Raw genomic sequence first — 17,362 nt, 5'->3', positions numbered from 1 at the left:
ATTCTACCTTTAATTTTAGTTTAATTCAATTTCTTTCCAGATGGCTCGCCAAGTGGCCGCCACTAGGGCTGTCACGATTATGACATTTTACATGATGATTAATTGTCACTCAAATAATTGCGATTAACGATTTAATTGTGTTTTTGTCGTTGAGAATTACATTTCTGTTTGGCTTTTAGGCTTTGAAGTTGCACATGGCAGATATGATACATAACCTAAATATACAAAGAAATTACTGACATGTTTGACAACGTTATACTTAATTAAGAACATTGATAGTGGAAATAGCCAATCTACAAGCTCACAACACGTTGTGAGCCTGTAGATCTGTGATTTTTTTGAAAATGTTTGAAAATATAACATAAAAATGTTCAACATGGAAACGATTATGACACAATTATTGTGATTATGTCAAATAATTGCAATTAGACGATTATGTAATAATTAATACTATAATTAACACCGTTATTATACAAGAGTGAGGGTCTGTGGATTGGGGATTTATAGGCCATTTTGGTGAGTAGTGCATTATTTAGTTTCCTGCTGTGCTTCCCACATTTAGCTGTCGTGTACTTGGTGAGTGATGGAGAGGCTCTCAGCCGGCTCCGTCTCCACAATGCTCAACTTCAAACTTCCGTCTGTCCTTTCAAATCCCATCACCTCACCTCTCTCTCCCCTGTTATCTATTCCTCCCCTCTCTCTCCTTTCGTCTCTGTGTGTTGTTTCTGTGCCTGCTCCGTGAGGCTGATGATGTGTTCCGCCATCATCTTGTTCCATTTGGTTCTTCGCTCCTCTGCCGCTTGTACTTCCGAGTTGGGATCCAAGTGTGTTCACATTGGACCCAGCTTGGGTAAAGTAGCTCTTTAGCTTTGCCACGGGTCCCTTATCATTATCAAACAGTTGGTCTATGTAGGCCTGGGTGTACTGATCTGTCGTGATGAGGTCCAAATGCGCATCAGGAACTGGGAATGGGCCATCTGTCCCTGTGAAAAAGATCATGTTCAGTTAAACTTAAGTCCTTTTAATTGAATTCAATCCTGTTCAACTGTTATCTTCATCAATTAATCAGTGGATTTCTGCTAATTCATGTAGGAGTTTAATACTCAACAACAAAACTAATTCAAACACTATTGCAAAGGTGCTCACCTTGTTTTTGTTTTTTAATTTATGTTTTGGGGCTTTTCTGCCTTAATTTTATAGTGGAAAAGTTGAGAAGGACAGGAAACAGGGAGAGAGAGATGGGGAGAGACATGTAGTAAAGATTATCTGGAACGGGACTCGAATCTGTGATGTGCTGTCAGGCAATTTCATTACATACTATATACATACATAATACTATATAATATTATATATAGAAGGGTATTTACAGGTAGAAAGGATAAAAGCCCAGCCTGTTTGCTGTTACTGCACTCACACTCTTGGTTAGTTCTATCCATCTCCATTTCTCATTGAAAGCATAACTAAAACTAGCCCCAGTGTTCCCTCAACTTCTTGTAATAAACTTGAGTTATGATCACATGGCATTGTCAATCCCGCTCGAGGTATTCATTCAAAATACTATATTTTACCAATGGCTTATTGCATCTTTACGCATATGCACATGATCCACACGGATCACTGTAGTGCAGATGGAATGGTGAAATAAACATTTACCACAAGGTGGCAGTGCTACCGCAGAGCCGTGCTTGAATGATGGAAACATTTGTACAGACATAAACTGGGGCTGAATTAATCATTCATTCAATTAGAGAATAACTGAAGGGGGAGAAATATGGGATGAGAATAAATTATTCTAGTGTTCCCGTGTGACCATAGCAGAGGGTTAAATTCCGAAGCAGTAACAGGTAAATCATAGCAGTTGGCACCTCTGCTATTAGCGTGTGCTGGTCGCTGACTGGCTAAAGCCTCGACCACTGTGTGTGTGTGTGTGTGTGTGTGTGTGTGTGTGTGTGTGTGTGTGTGTGTGTGTGTGTGTGTGTGTGTGTGTGTGTGTGTGTGTGTGTGTGTGTGTGTGTGTGTGTGTGTGTGTGTGTGTGTGTGTGTGTGCGACTATAAAAATGGGACCCAATGCCTCCTTGCTTGGCATTCAGCAAGGGTTGGATTGGGGGTAAATCCCCGTAAGCATGCAACAGAAACAGGAGATGGATATGGGCCACAAGACTCAGCAAGGCTTACTTACTTAGATATATAAATGTATTCAATTTGATTACATTTTATATTGACAACCTTTCTCTCAAGTTAAATTTGAATTATGAACTCTTATGTTAAATATGTCTAGAACTGTTGATTTGATCAAGGTCCAAGACGCCTTCACTGTACCTGTGTGTCTCTTTATAGCAGATAGAGGAATATGGACACTGATCCCTTTCTCTCTGTCTGTCACAGTGAAACCTGTCATCTCTCCATCCTCCGAGTCACTGGGGAAGTCCAGTGATTCCCGGAGACCCCCCCGACACTTCACCACACGCACTCCTTTGTAGCGAAGATAGCATCTGGGGAGGAAACGGAGTTGCTTATTACCATTCACATAACATGTTAGTCTAACAATGTTCTGTACTTCTACAACAGCGGTTCTCCACCTGTGGGTCCCTTGGGGGTCCCCCCAGATGATTAACTTAATGTGCAACATTGTTTTCTCACTCAACTGCAAACAAACCAACATAAAGTTTAAGTGTATATAGAGGGTATCTACTATCTGCACATTTCTAAAGTGACAATTTAAGGACTTTTGAATGCCTCTAACATGACAAATTAAACATTGGCCAAATTGTCAAATATTTGAGGCAGAAATTGTGAAAATAGACGCTCTACATGCTCTCAACGCCTCGCAACGCGAGGCGTTGTGAGCATGTAGATCGGCTGTTTTCACAAAAGAACCTTGTTATACAAAATGTAATGCCTCAACTCTTAGTGCACAGTGTATCAGCCTGAGCCACAGAGCCTGGATAAGCTTTGGCAAAGAATGGCAGAGTGATAATCTATATTAATCATATCATATACTGTATACCTATAAGCATATATGATCTCGTTGAGATCTTCCCGGTACTGTTCCAGCGCGGCCTTTGCAGCCAGTGTCTCCGTTCTGCCCGCTAGTCCAGCGAGGTGCACCAACATCTGGGTGTGAAATAATGCTCCGCTGGCCCACTGCCTCAGAGTCCTAGGAAGAGGGAAAAGTGAGAAAAGGAAATGAACACAAACAAATACACACAAAGAAAGCACATACAAGCCAGGAATGGAACGACTACTCCAGTTAAAATGTGGTCAACGCTGATTGATCTACCCAGCTACTGTATTCCATTTTAATGTTGACCAATCATGCATTCAATGAGTATAGTTTTAGTCAACCACACTCTACTGTATTACATGGTGTCTCATTTTCTTCCAGCAGGCCAGTTTTAGCTGTGTGAAAGAGAGGCTGACTTGAGGCCTGTGTTCTAATCTATTTTATTCTATTCCAGTGGTTCTCAAACTTGGGGTCAGGACCCCAAGTGGGGTCCCCAAATGATTTTCACAATATTTATCAAATATTTGTCAAATTAAACGTAATACCTACAATTCCAAGTGCTTGTCAGGATGGGGGGCCCCAGTTCAAATATGTTTATTTTGGGGGTCACGGCCTAAAAAGGTTTGAGAACCCCTGTTCTATTCTGATTTGCCATCATTCCAGTGCATTACCTGGTGTCACATGTACCTCCCAGTAGGCAGGTCTTTAGCTGTGTAAGGACCAGGCTGAGCTGAGCCTCCAGCCTCTCTGTGTCCTGCCTCAGTCGCTCACAGTCGCTCAGGTTGATCCGACAGCGCTTCAGATACTCCTCCATCAACTCCTGAAGCTCCCACACCCGCTGCTGCAAGAGGGGAGTCGCAAGCAACATGGGAGTGAGTTGAATATTCGCTTGCGGTGAGCCATAACACACAGTATATAACTCCAAAAATAGCAATAACATACCCAGTGTGTTTATGAGTTAATTTAATTATACGTCCCGCGAAGCTTGGCCAATACCCAGCTTTGCGGGACGGACATACGGACAGACATACGTACACACAAATTGAGATCACCACTTTGCTATTTCCCCTAATTAGTGTGGTTGCCCCGCAGGGCAACACACTATTGTTATCGCCTTATCGGCATTCTTACTCATCATCCTATGTAACCCTTCACCCAATCATCCTTTCCCCCTATCTGATTGGCTCCCCATTAGAGTCAACGGCAACCACACTCGCAATTTCCAAATGCGTCTTTCTAATTATGGTCATTCTATCTCATAATTTTTTTTACCTGGCTTGAGGAGGACCCTGCTGACTTCCTGGTCCCTTCTGAAGACCGCCTTGATGATGTATAGGCCATCTCCATCACCATGGAGACCACAAGTCCTACCAAGCTGGCCAGACGGGGCTCGTCTGAGAACGCTGCTAGTCGGCCAATCAGATCCTTAAGGTAGGACGGAGCCCTATTTCCCATGTCGGCTTGAAGCTTCGCAGAGGAAAGAGCAAAATACCATTGGTACATACAGTAGTACAGGGGTCTTCAATGTTTTCAGGCCAAGGAACCCTTAGTTGAGAGAGAGATGAGGCAGGGACCCCCACAATCTTTTCATAGATTCTATATAGTTTCATTGTTTGACAGCACAATCGTCAATGTATTTTGGATTCATGTCAATTTGTGTTCTCAGATATTTAAACACTTGAACCATCAATACATAATAAATTTGACCTTTCACTCTGTACTTCGTCTGCTCTTTTTCCCCTCTACACCAAACCTCTTTGCCAAAAATAGCTGATCTACAAACTCACAAGTCTTTGTTGTGTTGTGAACTTGTAGTCGTAGATCAGCTATTTTTGGCGAAAAGTGGAGTGGGAATAAGGAAAAAAGAAGCAGACCCAATGTAGATCCCTGGGGAACACGGGCAACTGAGTATAAGGGTTTAACATTACTGTATCTAACAAGCAATTAACAATCGAAGACAATTTACTGCTTTTCAGCTCTGTTTCTATTTCTAGTTTCCTATTCTTCCAGGTAATTCATTGTAATCAAACATTGTCTCACATCGAAATCGAACATGAAAAGCTCTCTCTGGATCTCAAGGAGGGCAGTTTACGTGTCAAATCGTTAATGCGCTCACTATGCATTACTCGTCTACCTCCGTCATCCACATCCAAGCAAACATCATGGTAAATGAGATTGGAATGTTTTGACAGTTAGCGTAATAGAACGCATGCAATCTCCAGGGCAATAATATCCAGAGATTAAATGATATGAGATGTTTGGAAATGGGGCGACATAATGACTTTAATAGCAATTGAGAATAAACAGTGTATAGTTGATAGGATGTTTTTCACTGTCTGTAGCTCACAATCCACACTGATTCATTTTTCACCTTTGACAAATACTCCCTTTAGGCAATTTTACCTTCTGAAATCAGTATACAAATCATTAGATCCATCTTTGACTTATTGTAGCGTAATGTACGTGAGTGTCCAACCAAATGGACCCACAAATGAATACAATGAATGAGTATTACATAATTTAATATCATGTATAGAGGGTATGCACGTGAGGTTATGCGGGAACGGCTACTGAGTGGCAAACAAATACTTTCTAGTTAAAGACATTAAACTACATTAAACTCACTTTGCCATTTACTTTATGCATGCTCATATCCTCTATACACACACACAACTAACACAGAACGACTGCTTTCTTTAAGCTGACTCACCTGTCGCAGGTGTTGTTGGAAGCAGGTCCTGGAATCCGTGCTTTCCCCTGGACTGTCTTGAAGAGGTTGGGTGATGCCCAGGTCAGGTAACGCCCCTGCCTCTGACATGGCATCATAAATGAGCGATCCCAGAGCAGCGACTGCAGGTTGAGGACAGGACAACTGCAGTCCCATGATGATGATGCGTGCCGGGGTTTGTCAGCATAGATCAGTGGTTCCCAAACTCTTTAGCCTGTGACCCAAAAGAGAAATTAGATATTTGCCCGGGACCCAAACTAGTGAAAACAGCAGCTCTACAAGCTTGAAGATCGGCTATTTTCACTACTTCTTAAACATTTGTTTTCTAATTTTGGGAATTCCTATGTACCTAGAAAAATCTTTGCATTTTTCTTTTATTTATGGGAATCTTAGCTTTTTAGGAAACAGAAAATTTGAAATAATAATTTGAAAGTAAACATTAAGGGACCCATAAAAATCTGTATGCGACCCATAAATGGGTCCAGACCCACTGTTTGGGAACCAGTGGGATAGATCATAGATGCATAACAAAAGACATGGTAGATGTTACATAATTATCTGTAAAAGCAGTAGGAAGAGAGAGAAACAAATGCTGTTTAATAACGAAACATGTTGCTTAAACAAGGCTTGAAGCATGCTGTCAATATAGTAGCTCGTGCAGGCCTATCTGTTTAATTGGTATGATGAGCTTGCCTTGAACATGACATAAGACAAACCCCATCTAGGGTTGAATATAACTTTGCCACAAGGTGAATGAAAAGCAGCAGTACTCTGGATCTAGTAGACTAGTTCTAGTATAGCCTCTTGGTTGTACAAACTCCCTACGCAGCTGTTTGTTGCTTTATTATGTTGTTTAGCAAAGCATTATAACGTTTAAATACCAGTGTCACTGCTGCCACTACACTCTCCTACTTGATGCAGTGTTTACAAAATACAAGCCAGTTCCGTTCGATGGTCTTTAGATCCCATAGCCCGGGGTGGATTGCGCCGTGATTGGCTAGTTGGTTCATTACAGCCAATCACAGCGTTACATTATAGTGTAATTACAGCATATGGGATTTTATTTCTCTACACCTTTCGTTTCCTTTCTGCAGTTCTGCGCTGAAGACACAAACAAGACAACCGCGCTGCAGCATATAGGACTGCGGTAAGACTGTAGCTCCACCTAGCGGTAGTACAATGCTACTTTCATACATTTTTTACAATACAATTTTTGTATGCATTGAATACAAAGGGACCCTAATGCAAACAAGGTAACAAGCATGACAGCTTTCTCGTGGTCTTTATCCTTTTAGTTTAGCCTGACTGCAAGCGTCAGACTCTATCACACACTTCGTTGTCCTGTAGGTATTCAATCAATCAATCAATCAATCAATCGATCAATCAATCAATGAAGCGTTCATAATCTCTGTGAAATAGTGAACAGGCCAAGGGCTTCCTAGTCCTTCAAGGTAACCTTCAAGGTTAATCATAAATGTTATCATAAAAGGTTTTTATTTCTTAATTGGGACAGCCTTAATAGGCTACCCTTTTCTTTTTTTAGTTGATAAAAATATAGGACAAGGGGCTTTGGGAGTTATGTCAGCTACTTTGATTGATTTAATACTTTATTAGCAGTTTGCAAAAAAGGTACAGTGGTACAGATTTATTCAAAATGACGCTAAAGGATAACCCAAAAAAACACAAACACTGTACCAGGAAATAAACTTAGTTGGACCCAATTAGATCACAACTCCAATCATCAAGCTGCAGAAACCGAGCTGTGTTTTACCTTTTTTCCCCTTTATCTTATATATACATTCCTCCTATTGCCGCATCCCACTTCCAAGCCCATTAACGCCCCCTTTACATCGACTTCAACTCATAGGTAGTCGTTGTCTAGGACGTAAGGAATACAGCCCCTAACCCTATGCCGTCCGCTCATTCGCTAAGCACGAGAGAGAGGAGGCAACAGGGGAGGGGGGGCGGGCAAGCGAGAGAGAGAGAGAGTGAAATTTGACACCACTGTGTTTGCATGTGCAGCTGCTGCTGCTGCCTCCACAAGTGAGTGCAGAGCACGGCAGCAGAGTCCCCGCTACAAGACAAGCATCAATGATCAAATATAGAGCAGTCCTGCCTGAGCGCCCGGAGGGCGCGAAGTCCTAGGAATGGAGCGGCGGCGCAGCCGCCGCGAATTTCTAGTTTGTATACAATTGAAATCGTATGAGAAAAAAAAGAATGCTGATATTTGTTCCAAAAAGCTTCATACCCTGTAGGCCTATATATACTGTACATAACGATAAAATGTGACATAGCTCTGTTTACACAATGCTGTACCCTCTCCAACTGTTTATGTTCCCAATTTTCAACTGTTTTTATTATGTTTTGAAACTTGCTTTAGCAATGTAAACGTGTGTTTTCTCATGCCAATAAAGCTCATTTGAATTGGATTGAATTGAAATTGCGTGTTCCTGCCATTTCACTCACTCACACAGAAACAGGCACAGGCACATGCACATGCACATGCACATGCACATGCACAGCATATGCATGGGCACATACACAGTACACACACAAATAAATTCATACTTTCATCCGTCTCTTTCCCTTGTCCCTATCTCCCTCCCTCCCTTCCTTTCTTCTGCTTCCTTCCTTCCCTCTGTCTTATTTACTCCTTTCACTTTCACTCACTTTCACTCCCTCCGTACACCTACCTGCCATCCCCCCAGCTCTTTCCCTATCACCTCGTTCTTTTCTGCTATCGTCTACAGATGTATTCTGTCAGCCAGATTCTGTGTTTACTGGCTGAAGGCCACTGCCAGGGGTGTGTGTGTGTGTGTGTGTGTGTGTGTGTGTGTGTGTGTGTGTGTGTGTGTGTGTGTGTGTGTGTGTGTGTGTGTGTGTGTGTGTGTGTGTGCTGTGCTGTGCTGTGCTGTGCTGTGCTGTGCTGTGCTGTGCTGTGCTGTGCTGTGCTGTGCGCTTGTATGTGAGAAGGAGAGACAGAACAAGACATTTTTTACTGCGAGAGGAGATGCAGAGGAAGAAGGAGATGTAAAGAAAGATCAGATGTACATAGTACGTACCTCAGATGTACATACTATACATACGTACAGACAGACAGAGGTGATGCTATGTTGTCTCAGAATGCAGGTGGACCTGGATTTGCCTTGTGCTCAGGATGGACATCAATGCAATTGTGCAGTTCATTACACTGGACCCCAGAAGGCTAAAAGAAGGAAAGCGAGACCGAAAATGGCTAGGCATACGATGGCTGAGAAGGAACTCCAGCCATGCCATCAAGTTGCCTATCGTCAAAATAGATCAACTGACGATGCAGTTGCCCTGGCTGTACATTCTGCCCTCACCCACTTGGACAAGGGGAAGAACTGATGTGAACGGATGCTCTTCATGGACTACGTACGGCTCGGTCTTAATAGGCCTATATCATCCGAACCAGACTGGACACTAAGCTTAAAGACCTGGGCCTGCACCCGACCATGTGCAGCTGGATTCTGAACTTTCTATCGGGCCGCCGTCAGGTGGTAAGAATGGATAACATCACATCGGACCCCCTGACCCTCAACACAGGAGTCCCTCAGGGCTCTGTGCTGACCTTTCTCCTCTACTCGCTGAACACATACGACTGTACAGCCACGCACAGCTCCAACATCATTATCAAATATGCAGACGATACAACGGTGATGGGCCGGATCGAAAATTACGACGAGGCGGCCTACAGAACCAAGGTTGGGACATTGACACAGTAGTGCCATGATAACAGCCTTGTACTTGATGTAAGTAAAACTAAGGAGCTGATTGTGGATTTTAGGGGACTGAGAGGGAGCACGCACCGATCTACATCAACAGTGTTGCAGTGGAGCAGGTCCCTGACTTCAAGTTCCTTGGGATTCACATCTCAAGAGACCTGAAGTGGGCCACACACCACACACGTTGTGAAAAAGGCCCAACAAAGACTACTCAAAATGAGTCACCACATTCTCAGAGCGTTCTACAACAGCACCATTGAGAGCATTCTGACCAGCGGCACCACTGCCTGGTTTGGGAACTGCACCGCTGTGGAATGGAAAACACTGCAGAGAGTGGTGAACAGTGCAGCGCATTGTGGGAGGGGTGCTTCCCCCCTACAGGAAATATATGTTGTGTGGCTAAGGCTGAGAGCATCATTAAGGATGTCCACCACCCCTGTTACAGCCTGTTTGAACCACTGCCGCATCCACGGCCGGGAAAACGGTACAGAAGTATCGGGAGCAGCACCACCAGACTTTTGAATACCGGTAGTTTTATCCAACAGCAATGAAACTGCTGAACAAGATCTAAGTCTGGTGACACTGCACAGACTGAATTGAAATGTGTTTTAAAAGGACTCTCTTTATAGAAGCACATTTATGATTTTTAATTTATTATGCACTTAGTCACATTATTGCATTATGCAGATTAGTCATAGGCCTATTATCCACTTTATGCTCCCCTCTCTCTCTCTCTCTATGAGAACTAAACATTTCACCCACTTTACTTGTAATGTGACGTGACAATGAAGATTGATTCTGATTCTGAGCTGGGGGACCATAGAGAAGATGGCCAAAGACGAAGTGGAGGGACTTTGTTGTGCCAGCTGATGTAATGGGGATGGGTAGTATGGTATTATATCTAAGTATAATTGATTTTTAACAATACTTAAAATAGCAGATCTAGCTTGTAGTTTTTACATTTTTTTTTAAATCAATTTAGTTGATTATAATTGAAATGTGAAAAGACATCTCTGTTGACTCATTGATATAAAATCAGGAAAAACCTTTTTTTAAATGCTCTTCACGATTCTTATATTGAAAAGGTTATCAAGAATAATCGCTAAGAAAATAATTGATAGTCATATTATGTTGATGACTACATCCTCGAGGTTTGACAATTAGGTAGGAGGTGAGTACCTTGACCGCAATAGGCGCAGAGAGATTTCTCAGAGCGACGAAGTTTCTCTTCAATTGAAAGCGGAGGACGGATACCCGAACTCCGAACAACCGAAGTCGTTTGGGCCACAACAGCAGAAGGGCGGTAAGCCGGGTGCAATTGGGAAGATGAACTCGGTGCCGACTGATAGGATGAGAAACGCAGGATTTCGGAGCGGCGAAAAAAATCATACTCAAGGGCGGCAGAAACCATTGCATCAAGGTTAGGAAAAAGCGGCCTGGAAATCAGGAAATCCCTGATTTTTTGGTGAACAGCACGAGTGAACAACTCCATAAGAGTAGCCTGCTGGAAGACAGAACGAGTAGCTTCTGTCTGAAACCTGAGGGAGAAGGCGGCAAGGGACTCCCATGACTCCTGCCTCATAGACCAAACAGCGCTAAAGTTGTTGCGAGGAGCAACAGGTTCATCAAACAATTTCTTCATCTCAGCCTGAAAACCAGCATAATTATGAACAAGGGGACTCCCGATGCAGCAAAGAGAGTAGGCCCAGTTCGCAGCCGTATCAGACAGGTGGGAAAAAATCTGGGTAAAGAGCCAAACGCTGGTAGGCGGTGGATTGACCATGGAAAAGTGGAGGTCACACTTCATTAAGAAGAGACTGCTTCCTCCCAGTGTACCATCGTAAGTCAAGAAAGCAGGCAGATAGTTGACAGCGGTAACCGGCCCGTTTGGGATGAATTGTGGGCAGGGGGGAAGAGCAGGACAGTCATGGAGCAGCTGTTGGTGGACGGGCTGTTGAGGCTGTTGAGGCAGTTGCGGCTCCGGCAATTGCAGTCCTTGCGGCGGCTGCTGCTGAGGTTGCTGCTGAGGGTGGTTAATGGGAGCGACAGAATCATGAGGGTGTAAGTGTGGAGGTTGTAGCTGCGGATGTTGAACTTGTGGCTGCAGATGTTGAACTTGTGGCTGCAGATGTTGAACTTGTGGCTGCTGAGGTTGAGGTTGAGGTTGAGGCTGAGCTGCAATGTTTTGGTAGAATCGCTGGAGTTGGGGCAAGGTTGAGCTTGCCGGGCAGAAAGGCTGCTGGAGGGGATTGGTGTAGGGCAATTGAGGATTGGTGAAACCGGTGGGGTAGTACGGCTGTTGGTGGATAGGTTGAGGGTAGGGATAGTTGAAGGGAACAGCTGCCTGCTGGGAGGGTGGGAGAAAATGGGTGGGAACAGCCTGGGGAGCAGAAAACCGCTGGAATGGGAAGGTGTGGGGGTAAGTTCCGAATTGCGCGACGTCCGAAGGAAAGGCAGATGGCAGCGAGGAGGACGTCTGATATTGGGGGGCAAATGGCAGAGGAGGGTTTGTCACCCACTGGGAAAAAGCAGAAGGCTGCTGTTGAAAAGAGGAAGGAGCTTGAACAGTAGGGGGAGCCGTCGAGAGGGAAACATTAGCCTGGGAACTGGACCTTGCCAAAACAGCGTGGAGGAGGTCCAATTGGTCGTCATCGATCTTCCTTTGATTTTCAAGCTCTCTAATTTGATTTTCAAGCTCTCTAATCCGGCGTCGTATCTCCGCCTCTTGGCCAACCTGGGTACTCAGGTTCTGAATTTCATTGATTAACTTGTCATCTGAGACTTGGTAGGGCCTTCTTGGAGACTCAGTCACCTCAGACTTAACCTGTCCGGAAGACTGTGTCTGTGAACGGTCCTGGGCCTGGAGGTTGGCTCCTTCATCAGATTCCTTCTTGATCTCAGGGGTACTCATGATTAAAGTTTGTTGAGAACCTACTGAATTGCAGATTCTGTTAGGATGGAGCTGGATGGTGGTCCTCAAGTGCAGAACCTTAACGATGAATATAGGGGAATGCTGGACAATTCAGTCCTTCCCTGAAATGTCAGATAGATGATTGGGCTTCTCACTGTTAAGTGAATGAGATAGCTAAGATCGTTGATAAGCTATAGAGTCAACAATAAACTGTTAGGCTTTCCTTGAATAATCTGCAATTCGAGAGTAATTTAATCTGCTCTTTACAAGTTTATATATAGTGATTAGGGGAAGACATGACGTAAGATAACGTGAGCGTGATGTCATCACCTCTATCAACTTTCTCTCTTCCCCTGTTCTCTCTTCTCCCTCACTATTTTCCTCCTTCCACCTCCCTCTACTCTCCCTCTCTCTAGTCTAAGGTTTTCCTAACTCCTTCTTTCTCTCCATCTTCCCTCTTTCTGTGCCTTTTTCCTCTCCCCCTCACTTCTTCCTTTCTCCTCTTCTCAGAGATGCATGCGCAGCTGTCATAGTTCTCTCTCACACACTTGACACACTCTTCAGGGAGGGGTAAATATTTAAATGTATTCCCCACGCATGCACGCACGCACGCACACACACACACACACACACACTCACTCACTCACGCGCACGCACTCACACGCACGCACGCACGCACGCACGCACGCACGCACGCACGCACGCACGCACACACACACACACACACACACACACACACACACACACACACACACACACACACACACACACACACACACACAGCTGAATTCTTGGCAATGTGTGACAGCCTCCTTAGATGAATCGCTATAAAGGTTTTGCGAAATGCTTTATCCCCATCTCTCTCTGTCTCTATCTAAAGGTCTCATTTCCATCTAAGTTTGAGAGGAGAGGTGTAAACAGACTGAACTCAGTTTCAACTTGCATAGTCATCATGCTGTCAGTTGTTAGCCTATATCACTCACTCACTCATTCACTCACTCACTCACTCACTCACTCACTCACTCACTCACTCACTCACTCACACACACACACACACACACACACACACACACACACACACACACACACACACACACACACACACACACACACACACACACACACACACACACAGAAAAACAGAAAAACAGATATACAGTGAGAGAGAGAGAGAGAGAGAGAGAGAGAGAGAGAGAGAGAGAGAGAGAGAGATGAGACACTCCTGGGCACTGATTAGCCTTTTAGACAAGCAAAACTCCCTTCATTGTAATTATTATCATTAACATATGTTCCCACTTTAAATGGGCACAACATGTTATATAACATGGGTCAGACATGAATTACATTTATATTTAATGTGTGTGGGTGGGGGTTTCCTGTTAAAAGCAATGCTTTAGATTCTACAAAACCACTGATTACATTCACAAGACAGCTATACCATTTTCTAATAAGTTGGTCTATCAATTTATTGACAACGTTCACAAAATGGTTTTGGATTAAATCGGCACTCCTTTATAATGTTAGCCGCAAGTTAATTTCAAGGTTCAAAATCGTATTGATTAGGCATCAAATAAAATGTTTTTTTTGTTATCAAATATTTTTATTTTCCATAATCAAAAGAAAAATGCAATTAACAGACAAACAACACAAACAATAGTAAAACAAGAAAAGGAAAAGAAAACCCACCCACCCCCTTTCCCCGGACCAACACGGAATGTACAATAGTGCATGCCTGTGCTAGGCTGTTACCACTATATAGTGATTTCTTGAATCATAGCCTTAAGCTTATCTGCAATGTCCGACCACATATTAATGTTTTCTTCTTTTGCTCCGTGTAACCTTGCTATCGACTGCTCTAAATATACTATATCTAGAAAGGTTAAGGCCCACTGGCGAAACGTTAACGTATGAGGAGGTTTCCACCGCGTAGCTACCATCTTCTTCGCCGCCGTTACACCAGCAAAGAAGATGCGCTTGCGTATATTGTTTAGTTGCAACTGTGAGACGTCATTTAATAAAAATAAAGAAGGAGAAGATATGATATTGATACTAAAAATAGTTGAAAGTTTTGAGGCAACCATATTCCAGAATGACGACACATTTGGGCATTCCCAAACCATGTGAAGGAAGGTACCAATACTATTTGAGGCGCAGAGAGTGCAGTTGGGATTATTCAAAATCCTCATAGCACATAGTCTGCGGGGAGTTAAATAAGTCCGATGAACAAAATTTAAATGAATTTGTTGATGGTCTGGATTTCTAGAAGATAGCCTAATGTTAGACCATACTGTGTCCCAACAAAAGTCAGGGTCCAAATTTGGTACATCATTCCTCCAAACAGTATCAACAGATAGGGGCCCATAACTACAGTCTAATAAAAAACCATAGAGGGTGGAAACCAAACCTCTTGTTCTGTTACCATCACAGATAAACTCATGGAAGGGGTGCAATCTAAGGGGAGCTTGCCATGGGACCCCATAGGTCCTCATGGACGTTCTCAGTTGGAAGTAGAAAAAAAGGGTATTTCCAGGCAGATTGAAGATGTCACACAAATCTCGAAAAGGTCGTAAACCATTTCTATCAAATAAGTCCCCTAATGTACGAATCCCCTTAGCCCTCCACCTTGGAAAGCGAATGGGGCGATCCTCGATTAAAAGTCTTTGATTATTGAACACTGGGGAAAATAAGTTCCATTTACAATCAATCTTACACATCTTTTCAGCTGCCCTCCATACTGCCACTAAATGAGAAATGATAGGTCCAAAGCGAACTTTGCATTGATGTGTAGTTATGTTTGAATAGATAAGATCTCTCAATTCAACAGGCTGCACTAAACTCTCCTCAAGCTCTCTCCAAGAAACCTTATTTGCTGGGTTAAACCAATTTAAAAGGGGGCGGAGCGTGAAGGCCCAATAATAAAATTTAAAGTTGGGCAATGAAAGGCCGCCATCATCTCTAGCACGTTGTAATAGAGAAAGTTTAAGACGAGGGCGTTTCCCTTTCCACACAAACTTAGATATCGAAGAGTGAAGCTTATTCCAGTATTGCGGCGGTGGTGGCAAAGGGAGCATAGAGCTTACAAAGTTAACCCTAGGAAGAACATTCATCTTTATGATTGAAACTCGAGCTTGGAGAGAGTTGGGCAAAGATGACCATCTATCTAAATCAAGACAAATCTTATTTAGAGTGTCACCATAGTTGTTCTTAACAATAGCCTGAAGAGAGGGGAAAATATCTATGCCAAGATATTTGAATTGGCTTACTACTGGGATTATGGGCGGCAGGATAGCAGATCTCATCTGATCATTTAGAGGTAGAAGGGCTGACTTCGTCCAATTAATTTTGTAGCCGGAAATGGAACTGAACTGATCAAAAATTTGAAGGACGTGAGTAATTGACTGTGGTGCATTCTCAAGGAACAGTAGAATATCATCAGCATATAGGGAAATGCGATGCTGTGTGTTGTTAATCGAAACAGGAGTAATATCTGCAGACTGACGCACTGTCTGAGCCAAGGGTTCGAGTGAAAGTGCGAAAAGGAGAGGACTAAGGGGACAACCCTGCCTTGAAGATCTGCCAATCGTGAATAGCGGCGAACAGATCTTACCGGTTAGGACCATGGCTGACGGATTAGAATAAAGTACTTTAACAAAATGTATGAATGAAGCACCAAATCCCATTTTATCTAGTACAGCCCACAGGTAAGACCATTCCAGACGATCAAATGCTTTCATCGCATCGAGCGACAACACTGCGGCGGGGGTCCTCAGCTCCTTAGCCCTATCGATGATATGCAATAGTCGTCTAGTATTATCAGAGGCTAGTCTAGTTCCTATGAAACCTGTCTGATCACAGTGTACTAAGGTGGTCATAAAACCCTGCAAGCGACGCGCAAGCACCTTAGCAAAAACTTTTAGATCAGAATTCAAAAGTGAAAGCGGTCTATAGCTTGCGCAATCTGTGGGATCCTTGTTCTTCTTCAACAATAATGATATAATAGCTACATTCACATCCCTGGAGAAAGAGCCACTTTCAATTGCATATCGAAACATGTCTAGCATCAGCTGACCTAGATCTTCCCAAAAGATGGCATAAAGTTCAGGGGGTATCCCATCCAAACCAGGCGACTTGCCCCTACGCATTGCGAGCACAGCTTCCTGTAATTCCGCCAGATGGAGCGGTCTATCTAAGGCTTCCGCATCCGCCTCGCTAAGGGTTGGTAACTGTATGTTGGATAAAAAATCATTGCATACTGCATCATCGTGAATGACCTCGGAGGTGTAGAGCTCATCATAAAAAGCACGAAACGTGGCATTGACCTCTTTGGGTTCTGTAACCATGGCTCCAGTTGTTGATTTGACACTAACAATATCAGCAAAATGCTCATTGGATCTAAGACGTAAAGCCAGTAAGTGACTGGGTCTTGCACTATTAAAATAGTAGTTTTGCCTTGTGCGTTTCATTTGAAATTCTGAGCGGCGCTTGAGAATGGAGTTAATTTCTTTCTTAACTAGCTCCCTCTGGGTTGCTGTACTAACATCAAAGTTATTTTGGAGAGAATTATCCAAAGTAGAAAACCGAGATTCCAATTCCACCAGTTTGGCTGACCTTAATTTTCTCTGAGTGGACGCATAGAGGGTTGTATTACTCCTGATAAAGCCTTTAATTGCATCCCAAAGAATTCTGGGATCCTCAACTGAGCCTGTATTGATATTTATAAATTCGCGCAAACCAGTTTGAAACTGAGCTACAAATGCCGCATCGCGCAGCAGTGTGGTGTTAAACCGCCATCTAGGAGCTCTATCTATAACCTGTTTCAGTGAAGCAACACACAGCACCGCCTTGTGATCCGAGAGTGACATTGGGAGCAACTCTACCTTGGCAATTTTATGAAACAAGCTAACAGGGGCAAAAACGTAATCGATCCTAGAGAATGAAGCATGCCTACCCGACAGAAAAGAAAAATCTCTAAC

General features: G+C 43.4%; 1 protein-coding gene across 1 annotated transcript; it reads right to left on the bottom strand.

Moving 5' to 3' along the window:
• Positions 1-326: 326 nt before the first annotated feature.
• Positions 327-5,888, bottom strand: LOC308297161 (uncharacterized protein; the record flags this gene model as incomplete). Its single annotated transcript, XM_080740577.1, has 6 exons — positions 327-983; positions 2,320-2,492; positions 3,008-3,157; positions 3,676-3,845; positions 4,277-4,471; positions 5,715-5,888. 6 exons carry the CDS (start codon positions 5,886-5,888, stop codon positions 559-561), a joined length of 1,287 nt encoding a protein of 428 aa, XP_080596703.1. The 3' UTR covers positions 327-558.
• Between the last annotated feature and the right edge of the window lie 11,474 nt (positions 5,889-17,362).

This window comes from Nannobrachium achirus, assembly GCF_963921795.1.
Source record: "Nannobrachium achirus genome assembly, chromosome: 13".
In the NCBI taxonomy this organism is placed as follows: domain Eukaryota; kingdom Metazoa; phylum Chordata; class Actinopteri; order Myctophiformes; family Myctophidae; genus Nannobrachium; species Nannobrachium achirus.
This window is presented reverse-complemented; position numbering and strand designations above follow the sequence as displayed.